This window comes from Pan paniscus, chromosome 14 (assembly GCF_029289425.2).
Source record: "Pan paniscus chromosome 14, NHGRI_mPanPan1-v2.0_pri, whole genome shotgun sequence".
Taxonomy (NCBI): domain Eukaryota; kingdom Metazoa; phylum Chordata; class Mammalia; order Primates; family Hominidae; genus Pan; species Pan paniscus.
In genome coordinates this window covers 34,725,902-34,738,803 of record NC_073263.2, presented here as the reverse complement: position 1 = coordinate 34,738,803, position 12,902 = coordinate 34,725,902, and the positions used below count along the sequence as shown (strand labels likewise).

General features: G+C 32.6%; 1 protein-coding gene across 3 annotated transcripts in view; it reads right to left on the bottom strand.

The window, feature by feature from the left end:
- The window catches only part of NBEA (neurobeachin), a 707,824-nt gene that overhangs the window by 464,647 nt on the left and 230,275 nt on the right, over positions 1–12,902 (bottom strand). For all 3 annotated transcript variants that reach the window (XM_008952234.4, XM_008952238.4, XM_063595707.1), the window contains exons 26-29: positions 11,524–11,654; positions 8,022–8,129; positions 2,559–2,727; positions 1,017–1,112 (exon numbers count right to left, since the gene is read on the bottom strand). In XM_008952234.4, coding sequence (XP_008950482.4) covers positions 1,017–1,112; positions 2,559–2,727; positions 8,022–8,129; positions 11,524–11,654 — 504 coding nt within the window. The remainder of the gene's footprint in view (positions 1–1,016; positions 1,113–2,558; positions 2,728–8,021; positions 8,130–11,523; positions 11,655–12,902) is intronic.

Below are 12,902 nucleotides of genomic sequence, written 5' to 3'. Positions count from 1 at the left end.
TCACATTTCAAGTCTCTCGGACTTCCTGTTCTGTGACCAGAGGAGGAAACTCTCTTCTTTTACAGAGCTCATGCGATTAGGTCAAGCCCACCTGGATAATCACCATTTCTTAAAGGCCAATGTGCCATACAGCATAACCTAATCACAGGAGTAAACACCATCATATTTATCATCCCAGGAATTTTGCAGAGTGCGTACACAGGAAAATCTTGGAGCTATCACAGTATTCTACCTCTTATAATCCTTTGTTCTGAAGTCAGTAATCTCATGTTACTCCTACACAGAGATATTATCATTTTGGCTATTGTATTTTTCATCTCTAAAATTGTCATTGTTTTCTTTATATCTTCCATTTCTCTCTTCAATATGTTAACTTTTTCCATTACATTGAAAAACATCTTGAATATACATGTAATGGCTTCTATAATGTCCGTATCTGACAGTTCTGCCATTTCTGTTGTCTCAAAATCTGTTTCTATTCACTGATTTTTTTTCTTTTGCCTATGCATCACATTTTTCTCCTTCTTTGCATGTTTAATAATTTTTGTTGGATGTCTAATATTTAATTTTATGGTTTTTCATATGGACTTTTCGCATTCCTTTACAGTGTTGGGGCTTTGTTCTAACTGGAAGTTAAATAACGTATAGATCAGTTTGATGCTTTCAAGGCATGTTTTTAAGGTTTATTCTAGAGTAGCCTTTATATTAGGCTCATTTAGTCCCACTACTAAACTGTGACTCTCCTGAGATCTCTCCTGAGTGCTACCACTATGCATATTAATATACATATAATTAGGTATCCTTAATTTATAGATGATACTTAAAGAAATGTAATAAAATACAAATATAAAAGCTATACTTCGCTCTCAATAGCTAGGTATAAATACAACATATCATATCTCCATGAAACCTGAGGTATATACTTGTTTATAAACAATTATATCATGAATATTTATTTTAAAACAATTCATGAAATAAGAATACCCAAACAGGTCAGGAGATGAGGTCAGTATTACCTTTGTAAAATGAGTGGCCAAAGCTCTGCTCAGGAATTAACTTGGCAAGGAATCCATGGTTCAAACTTGGATGAGGGATAGATGGTATGACCACAACTGTGGAGAAAATCATGGAATCAATTTGAGCCAGCATGTAACAACCTGCCACATGGTCCACTGAAGATCCATGACAATTCTGTATTACTGCAACATGCAAACAATACTAGCAATAACGAATGCATATCTGAAGAAAAGAGGTTATGTATTAAGAGAAAGAAAATAATACATTTGTTAAGTAGAGTAATTCTAGCAACATACACAGAGACATACAAATACACAAGAAACTCAGAACTAGAAGGTTCACTATACTATTACTTTTTGTACATATAATGGATATAAAAGCATTAAAAATGAAGAAAAAGAAGATGATAAGTCTTAGTGTTTTAAATGGTGAAAAAACATGAACTGGAATGGTAGGATGATGTTTAATTTGAATAATAAAATTAAAAGCAAAAGTATATTATAATGAAATATTCTCATGTTTGTGTGTTAAAAGTACATGAATCATGCAACAGCAAAATACTGTAGCTAAAACATAATCCATATCTCCATGACATCAATAAAAGGTATATGAAATAGGATATGCTTATGAAAAACAAGATGCAGAGATTTGACCACTAATTTCTACTCACTTTTTGAAATATCCATTTTATTTATAAATCATATGCATTTATTTAGGAAAGAAAATTTCAACTACAAATTAATCCAGTGGTACATGAAATAACCATTAGGTTATCAAGGTTTCACTGCAAACAATAGAGAAACAACCTTGATATAAACACCTGGAAGGAAATGATAATGATAGAAGGTGTCCAATATAAAAATGTTAGCTGCCAGAAACTGTGTTTATGCTGTTCAAGTAGAGTGGGCAAAGCTAGTAATGCAAGAACTGCTGCAACATGAGCATTTTTTGCAAATGAAAAAAGGCAGCATGACCCAAGGCGGTTCATTGTTGTCCATGTTAACTTTCCACAAGTCTTTGATTTTAGTTGAGGCCTCTTTGGTATAAGGTTTAGAACACATGTTTGATTATAAATCACTGATAGAATATTTAGATACTGAATTAACTGTATACAGCTAAAAAAGAAAAAAATCCAACTTTTGAGCTTGGCTACAAAGATTTGTATTTTGGCTTATCCTTGGCATTGAACAACTCTATAATGACTTTCTACTTTCATGTTTATAAACGTTAAAAAAGTAATATATTTAACAATATGTGAGTTACTTGCATATTAAATAGTGGTATAAATTAATGATTTGTATTAATAAATGAGAAACACTGAAACCAAAGCTATACTGATAAAATGAGAATGTAGCAACTATATAAAAATACCATTCATACATTTTTGTTGAATTAAGGAATACTAAATTAGCATTTCTATACCAACCATTCATAAATATTTGAGGTGATTATGAAGAGGTCCAGTTTAAATCTAGATGTAAAGGTGAAAAAAAGGAGATACATCATGGTGAAAATTCAAATAATTATACAATGTTAAGTACCTGTACTTGTTGGTGAATTTATTTCTTGCCTGATGTTTCTACCTGGTTGGCTTCCAGTTCTTGTAGTCTCTCTCTGGGGTTCTAATATGTCACGATACTTGGAAACCATCAGAACCGAAATGAAGTAAACAACAGCCAGAGCTAAGAACTGTGCTTGTTTGCTATCATCCTATGAAAAATGAAAAGACAGTTTTAACACTCAAACTTTTTGAAGTATAAGTTCTTAAAGCACTAGAAACTGCTATTTTATTATCTTTATGGAGGCAAAATATGATATGTAACTTTTATGAAAACCTGCTAAATATATATATTTATTTAATAAGTATTATTTAACTATAAATATAAAACTCCTAAAATATATCATCTACAGGTTGGAATGTAATTTCCAAAAACTAGAATATTAAAATTTTATTCTTTGTCCATTTTTGTCCATTATTATCTACTACTTACATAACAACATAGTATGTGTGCTTATAAAATATGTAGATGGCACAAAGTTGAAAAGAATAATGTCCTGGATTTTAAAAAAATCAAGGGTTTTATATACTATAACTGAATAAAATTAGTAGGATAAAACTCCAACTGAAATACATATAAAATCCTAGTGTAACTGGAACAAGAGACTATATGAATACAAAATAGAGGAGAAATAAACAATGGGGGAGCAGAAAACATGAATTTACATAAGCTCAATATGAGCCAGAAGTATGATTATGGCAGCATAAGAAAAAGCTAATTCAATCTTTGATCGTATAAACAGGTAACATTTGACAAACCCTTCTAGACACTGACTTAGGCAAAGATTTCATGACCAAGAACCCAAAAGCAAATGCAATAAAAACAAAGATAAATAGGCAGGACTTAATTAAACTAAAGAGCTTCTGCATACCAAAAAGATCAGTTAGCAGAATAAACAGACAACTCACAGAGTGGGAGAAATTCTTCACAATCTATTCATCCCACAAAGAACTAATAGCCACAATCTACAAGGAACTCAAACAAATTAGCAAAAAAAAAAAAAAAAAAAAAAAACTCATCCAAAAGTGGACTAAAGACATAAACAGACAATTCTCAAAAGAATATATACAAATAGCCAACAACAAATATATGAAAAATGCTCAACATCAGTAATTATCAGGGAAATGCAAATCAAAACCACAATGTGATACCACCTTACTCTCACAAGAATGGCCATAATAAAAAAATAATAGTTATTAGCACAGATGGGGTGAAAAGGAAACACTTCTACACTGCTGGTGGGAATGAAAACTAGTACAACCACTGTGGAAAACAGTGTGCAGATTCCTTAAAGAACTAAAAGAATTATCATTTGATCCCGGAATCCCACTACTGGGTATTTACCCAGAGGAAAACAAGTCAGTATATGAAAAAGATACTTGCACATGCATGTTTATAGCAGCACAATTTTCAATTGCAAAAATGTGGAACCAGCACAAATGCCCATCAATCAATGAGTGGATAAAGAAACTGTGGTGTATATATATATATATATATATATATATATATATATATTATGTCATGCTACTCAGCCACAAAAAGTAATGGAATAATGGCATTCGCAGCAACCTGGATGGGACGGGAGACTATTATTCTAAGTGAAGTAAGTAACTCAGGAATGGAAAACCATCATATGTTCTCACTCATAAGTGGAAGCTAAGCTATGATGCAAAGGCATAAGAATGATACAATGGACTTTGGGGACTAGAAGGGAAAAGTGTGGGAAGTGGGTGAGGGATAAAAGACTACAAATTGGGGTCAGTGTATATTGATCAGGTGATGGGTGCATCAAAGTCTCACAAATCGCCACTAAAGAACTTACTCGTGTATTCAAATACTACTGTTTCCCAAAAACCTATGGAAATAGAACATTTTTTAAAAGAAATAATAGTCTATTATTCTGCACAGGAAAAATGACCTCTAAAACACTGCCAATATTTCACGCTCCTCATTTCCAAACTCAAAGATAAAATGGAGTTCTTCCAGAGGAGAACAGCAAATGGTAAAAGGTTTGAAAAAAACTGGCCAAGGCAGAAAGCAATGATAGTTAAAACAACGGCTGTGGTATGGTAGAGAGATAACTTTAAAATAAGTATGCTTTCCAAAAATATAACAAGCTGCATGTAACCTTGAGAGCTCTATTCAAAAAGCCTAGATAAACTTATTTCAGGGAAACAATAAGTATCAAGTCTAAATTATATGACCTCTAATATACTAGAGTATATCTAAGGAATAAAATGTAAATCTTTATTAAACTTCTTTTATAAGCTAGGTAAAACTGATACTTTCAAACCAAACTGAAAGCAGTTACTGTGGCCCACAGATAAGAGGCAGAATAAGAAATAAGGAAAACAAGCAAGTAATAAATTCTAGTAACTCGATTAACAGGCACTTTATATTTATTACTTCATCTAAGCACAATGCAAACAAGATTCATAATTTATGTGCATTTGCAGGCAAAAAGCAAATAAGACATATTTACTGATGATTTAATACTGTGAAACAGTCTGGCTAATGGGGAAAATGACCAAAATACACAAAATCTGTTCTGAATTATTCTTAATTTACTATTTCATACATTGTGGGTTATAGCTTTTCTAGAGATACTTTGTCTTACAAACTGTTTAAAATGCATATTCCTTGCACTACAATGATGATACAATAAACACAGAGAGAAGTGAAGAAATCAAATGCCTAAGCAGTTATTACAAAGGAAAATGAAGCACAATCAGATTAAGAAAAGATACCAACCAAGAACAGATTCACACATTGCTCAAGCTGTGACAGACCATAATATCCCATAATACTTCTATTTCTAACACTAGAAACTTAGTACCAGGCAATCAGAAGGCATTCAACAAATATGTGTGGAATGAATGAATGAATGCCAACTACACAGTGGCAGAGCTGTAAATAACAGACACTAAACTGCTGTCATAGCTACACGAAAACCTCCTTTATATATGGCATGAAAAGAGTTAGCTTTTTTTTTATTTTTTATTTTTTATTTTTTTTTAACCCAGATCTCCTAGTCAATTGTGCTTCTTATTCCCAGTTCTGTCTTTGGAAATGAAGCTCAGTATACATTGAGGCTAAACATCTGGGGAATGACTAAATTTTTATACAAATTAATTGACTTGCTCAGGTATTTTATTACTGAGAAGACATGAGCTATATAATGTTTCTCCGGTCTGCTTTAAGTGTTGCCATGGTGTACCTTCCGAACAACATCAAGGTAATATAACTTGTGTTAATTGGGTTTATATTATGTATCAAGCACTAAATACATATTATCCTAAGCTTCCAGTTAAGGGTTAAGAAAAAGTTAAGACTCAGAAACACTGAGACCACACAACTGGTATAAGGTAGAGTCAGAATTCAAACCCAGATCTTTCCAAAGCATTCTCTTTTCATCACCATATTTCACAGATACAACCACTGCTGGGTTATCCAACATATTTATAAAATATCCATGAATTTAAGGGAAATGATCATCATTTACCATATAACCTAATTCAAAATTTACTAACAATTTAAACACAATGTCACCCTTAATAGAAACTCCTTCGGTATGTTATATATTATGTCTGACTGTGCCTTTGGAGATGAAGATGTGCTCCATGTTTTTAATCATTCATTCATTAAAAAAAATCCTTTTCACAACACATTTTTTCAGGATGACTATTCCCATTTCTAAATGGTTAAACTGTCAGTAAGAATGGTATCTTCTTTCCAAGTCTAGGTTAGAGTTTAGATTACGGTGAGTTCTTACATTGTGGTTTTTATACTTTAATGTAGTCTCCCTTTTTAAAAAAACCTTCATTATTTATTAATTATAAAAACAATATAGGTTTATTATAAAAAATTTAAAACTACAAAAAAGCATAAAAGGATAAATAAAATCTGTTTACCTAGAGATAATCATTGGTGGGATACTGGTATATTTTTTCAGTCTTTTTTTAAAAATAAAGATGCACATATGTATGTACATACAATCAGTATACATATGTAATACTTGTGTAATATAAGTACTTCTACATGCTGTTGCTTTCTCTTAAAATATATCATGATCATTTTCCCTTGTCATTAAATTTCCTTCAAAAATATATGCTTAAAGGCTGAATAGGTCACTGCTGAATGACTACGCCAAGAATTTTTAGGCCAAAATTCTATTACTGGATATTTATAATGCTGCCAAATTTCCTGTAGATATCTCTGATGAAAACATTAAGTTAAACAAATTCTGAGTAGAACCACTGGGTTCTAGTGGTTCATTGGGACATCAAGATTTGTAGGAGTTTTAACCATATTGGCAAAGAGCTATTCGAAAGCTCAAACACCAGTGATATTTGACAGAGCAGGTTTCACTGCACCCAGACAATGCTAGGTATTATCATTTTAAAACTTTTAGTTTATTTAATAGTGAAAAATCTCTCACTCATGTGTTAATCTGCATTCTGTTGACTACTAGGGATACTGAATTTTTATCATGTTTGTTGCCTTGTGTCCATTGCCTATTTTTCTGTTGGTATGTTTGGAATTTTCCTAGCATTTTATAACTAATATATATTAAACAGGGTGATGATTTTTCTATTGTACATTCCTAACATATAGCATTATGTTATATAACCTAAATATATTTTAAACATGTTCTAAAGTACAAAGCATGCCATTCAATTTACTGTTAAATATAAATTTAAAATATAAACTTTCTTCTACATTTCATATACAATCAACAACTAAATAAGAATCATCAACTAAAACAAGAAAAACAGAATTCAAAGTGGCTGGTTTATAATAACCATGTTAAGAGATGCTGTCAGCATTGAATCTGATGTGAAACACCATATATGTTTCTATGCAACTTTTGAAAAGGCCAATCTTATTTTTATTTGCCTGGAGTAACTGATCATAAGATTGGAGGGTTCCATGAAACCTCTTTATCTTTTCCCTTTAGCTTTATTAAGCTATCTTTCTAACTCAAATTCCCATAGATACCTGTATTTTTTAAAATGCAGATTATTCTTTAATTGCCCCTCCTCCAAAAGTAATTGTCAGTAACACCTAATGAATTAATCCCTTTCATCCATAATGTAAGGAACATTAATAATAACAAATTTTTAGTACCTGGAAATGGAGCAAGGAATACTAAGAGAGGAGTAGTTGATACAAGATAAAGTTAATTATAATTTTTCAGAGCTAGTCCTATTCTTAGTATGCAAGCAACTTACATCAAAATTTCAGACCATTTTTTAAAAGTAACATTATCAATAAGCTTTCAGAGAAAGCTAAGGTTCAACCACTTTATAATGAGAAGTATGCAATAAACCAACAATCCCAGATACTAGGGAATGTCGTTTTCATAAGCAGCTTTCTTATAAAACGTATTTCATACGAATGACAGTAGAAGGTTTATTTCAGGGAAACCAATCAGGTATAACTTACCACATCCCGAAAGACAACAGCACGAAGGCGATTGATATCAACATCCTGAAGAAGTCTATCCGGATCCTTAATAGGAGAAAGGTTACCTGGAACATTTTCCAATGGAGTCTTTGAAAATAAAAAGAATTGTGAATAGATAATATATTACAGATAATATATAGAAGTATCACTTCTTAATTCAGGCTAAACTGGTCACATCATGTATCTCCACCTCTCTGAGTTAACATTTATTGATCATAATCCTCTATTACAATGCATATTTTCTGCTCTCTACTCATGTCATGGTTTCCATACTAGCATTCTTGTTCTTTATTGGCACAGCTACCACTATAGACTCATAAAGGCAGCTAAAGTTATAGCAGAATAAAGATTCGTCTTGGACTTCAGAAGATTTCCTGAGCCTCATTTCTCTACCTCTAGTTAACAAATCTCTTTGAGTCTCTGGGTTCATTTATCCATCATGCTTTTATAATATATGAGATTATTATACTACACTAGTATATGAGATTTTGTATGAGTAACCATTTCATGGTCTATCCAAGGTTAGAAACGGTAAGATTAAAAAAAATCAGTCACAGCCCATTAAAGCTGAAAGACATTAAAGATTGTTACCAACAAAACATTTTATAGTTGGAGGAAAAACATCTACATATTTCAGGTAATGTAGTCACATAGTAGACTACTAAGTGAACTAGGGTCCCTGAAACTCAATCAAGTACTTTCTCACTTATACAGTGTGTTAAAAATTGTATGGATTAAATTAGATAATATGTATAATGCAAAATACAATTCCAGCCCATAATAGGTATGCACTTGTTGTTACTCTAACAATGAAAAATAAACAGGGTACCTTCTATTTCTCAATGAATGTCAATCATGATATTCTAGCCCAAAATTAAAATGTTTGATTCCTTGGCAGCACACCATAGTAAAAAGAGCATAGTATTTAAAGGTTGATAGTATTTGGTTTCCATTACAATTCCAAAACTTCTGGCTATATGACCATCGGTGAGAAGTTAACCTCTCTGAACTTCAGCTACATCATCTGAATAACAGACTAATAATATTTACTACAGGATGGTTAAAGAATACATAATTTACAGCATAAATGAATTTATAACATAGATTTTAAGATTAGAAATATTTTCTTTTCTACATTTCTCTACCCCAATCTAATTTGATCCTTATAAAGACAACATGATAGGAGAAGCTTGTGTAATTGTTGCTTTTCACACAGTATAAAAATGAGGTCACATGAAGGTATGGGATTCATGCAAGAAACTTGCAAGAAACTTTCCCACTGCATTAAAAAATTACTCGATTTACTTCCTAAAATATCACATAAGAAACACATAAACACAGGAAGGAAAAAAACAGAAACACCACTCAGATCCATTCATTGTTGTGAAATGTCAAATCTTCCCCTAGTATTTTTACATTCATCGCTACTTACCCAATTTTCACTGCCAAAGTTCTTGCCAGATAAATACTGATTAGCTCAAGTAAGTTACTACCAATTTCCTTCCCACTGGGCTTTTCTGTCCATATTCTACAATCAGTGAAATACTAGTTATAAAAATCTTTAAGGACTTTCTATTATCTACTTTATTTAGTATATCTACAAATTACTAAATACATTACTATTTTGAAGTGCTTACATCTCAAAGGTGTCACCTTCAAAATACTATTTATTCGTTTCACGACAATATATTAAGTGGCAAACTGCTAGACGGGGAACAAATCAGTAATAACTGAATGTTCACTGCATGCCAGAAATCAAAGCATGTCAGTCTATTATCACTTTTTGTCTAATTAATACAAACACTCTGTAAATTAAGATTTGTATCCATTTTAAAGATTAGAAAATGGAGGCACAGAAATTTAAGAGATTTCTCTCAGGTCGCAAAACCAGTTAAGTGGTAAAGCCAGAATACAAACTCAGAACTGTCTGATTCTAGAGTTGTCCTCTTTTTACAAAGTACTCATAGTGCTATAAATACTCTGAAGTGGCCGGGCGTGGTGGCTCATGCCTGTAATCCCAGCACTTTGGGAGGCCAAGGTGAGTGATCATGAGGTCAAGAGATCTAGACCATCCTGGCCAATGTGGTGAAACCCCGTCTCCACTAAAAATAGAAAAATTAGCTGGGCGTGGTGGCACACATCTGTAGTCCCAGCTACTTGGGAGGTTGAGGCAGGAGAATCGCTTGAATCCGGGAGGCGGAGGTTGCAGTGAGCCGAGATCGTGCCACTCCACTCCACCCTGGCAACAGAGCGAGACTCCATCTCAAAAACAAAAAAAATTACTCTGAAGTTACAAAGATCTATAACACATAGACACTGCCCTCAAGTACCTATCTGTCTACTATGCCTACACAAATGATATCAGGCATTACTGATGATCCATTTGTATTTAATTTCCCAAACCAAATAAGAGCACTATGGAGTCCTGTGAGCAGTAAATAATATATAGTCAAATTACAAATGTTCTCTGACAGTAGTGAAAAAGAAAAAAGTTACAACACTGCAAATAACCAACGAATAGGATAAATATGTGGTCAGTCTGCTTGCCATCTGCAGAAGTTTAAAGCAATAGAACTTTTAAGATGAATTAAACTTCTATTTCATACCTTCACTTATTGAGCAAAAAGTTACTGTATCAATATTAAACATGTAATTACAAGTGTAATGAGTGATAACAGACCTATGTAATTTTATGAAAACAACAAACAGAAGAAACAACCCTAGACTGACTGGGGTGGTAGCGAGGGTGTCAAAAAACATTTTCCTGAGAAAATGTAGCATTTAAGGTAACCTAGCAGTTGCATAGATTTTAGCTGGATAAAAAATAAGGATGAATACTTTATGGAAAGGAAATCATATAAAAGTCTGAGAAGTTAGGGGGAATAGCTTCTTCTGATGAACAGAATGAAGTCTATGGTATGACTAAAACAGCACAAGCAAGGGTAAAGGGCTGAGAGCTGCTGCTGGAGAAGTAAGCAAGGACCAGGCACAGAACCTCAAAAAGCATGTTAATGAAACTGGATGTGACGCCAAGGGCCAGTTAAGCATATGATAAAGAGAGCTAATTTAGAAAGAAAATTAATAGTATATTTCAAAATACTCCATTCACTGAATGGGCATTCAGTGAGTTTTTGTTGACTATTATGCCTACCCATTTAAAAGGAGAATTATTCATACATTAAATTCTGTGAAAATATATGACTATTAAAAATAGAAATAACAGTTTTTAGTGCTAATTATAATATTTGTAAGAACTTTATTAAGTAGAAATTGTTAGTAACTTCATTTAATAACCAAAACACACAAATCTCAGAGAAGTTAAGTAATCTTGGTAACAAAATTGTGAAGCAGCCTAGAGCTGCCTAATGACAATGCCCTTGCTCTCTATCACTGAGCAATACCATGGCACTTTGTTCTCATCAACTTAAAAAAGATTTTTTTCAGGTCAATTATATTTGACCAAAAAAAAAAGTTTACTTACCTTCGAAGCTGCTGTAGCAGTCACACTTTGAGGAACTTCCTGAGGTTTACTGCTTCCATGGGAAGATTTATTTCCCCTGTCTCTCTGTCTTTGCCGACATTCTAAACAGTTTCTCACAGCAACACAACAAACTATTTAAAAATTCAAAAACATATTGTTAATATAAATTGTTGACTTTGATATCCTGGGAAAAGTTGCAAGTTTATTTCTTCTTCCCTTTCTTTCCCCTTGCTTCATAAACTATTAATCTTAAAATCAACTAGATCAATAATTTTCAAAATTATGAAATACAGTAGTGAAAGTACCTACAAAATATACATATAGTTAAAAATAAAACAAAATACCCATATACCACCAGCCAGCTGAAGAAATAAAACATTACCAGAGGCTCTGACACCCCCAATGTATCCTTCCTTATTCTGTTACCCTCTGAGTTTCACAGTTCTGAATTTATGGATCAATAAAATATTTTTAAACATAAAATTCATATCTGATTTAAAAATTTAATAAAGCTTCTGCCCTTAATTTGACTATCTTGTCGACTCTACTGAGCACAACTTCCCATTTCGGGCAATAATAGAGTACATCAGTATACTCAAGTCTCACAGGTCCCCAAATTCACCTTCCTTCATGGTGGGAAAGTCTCTGGGCTTTGTCAATAAGCATTCAATATGTACATGTTTTTATTTATTCATTTATTTTAAGAAGCAATAGAATACTGTAACAAGTAGTACAGAGTTTGAAATCAGACCATGACCTGAGTTTGAATCCTGTATTTTCCAGTTTGGAGCTGTGTGGTTTTAGGCTAGCTGCTTAAACTATCTGTGCCTCAGTTTTAGCATATGTAAAATGAGGATGAACAAAGTAACTGCCTTAGAGGGCTGTTGTGAGGATTAACTGAATTAATATATAGAAAGTGCTTAGAACAGTAAATAGCATAGGAGGTAATATAAGTGTTTTATTATTATTCACTTATAAAAGTTTCCTGTGGTTGATTAAACAACTAAATGTGCTAGTAGTATTAGGATAAAAATGAAATAGGGAGTAAAGTCTTGGACTATATTTAAAAATAAAAGTACAGAATAACCAAATAAATGCAGGTTTCAAGATACTGAGCCATTTTAAAAATATATATATATATATCTCTTTCTCACACAGTTCATTTGACAGCTCTTGTTATATGTCAATGGAAATGTCTTTAATGGCCCACCGTCAGTTAACCCACACCTCTTGGTTGCCAGAAAGATCTTAATGTGGTCAATCTTTCTCTTATAATGAATACAAAATGATTCCTCTCAGCTTGCCTGTCTTTAAATAAATAATACGAAACAAACAAACAAAAAAGGTTTCATCCCACCATTCTTAAACCAAGTCTTTGT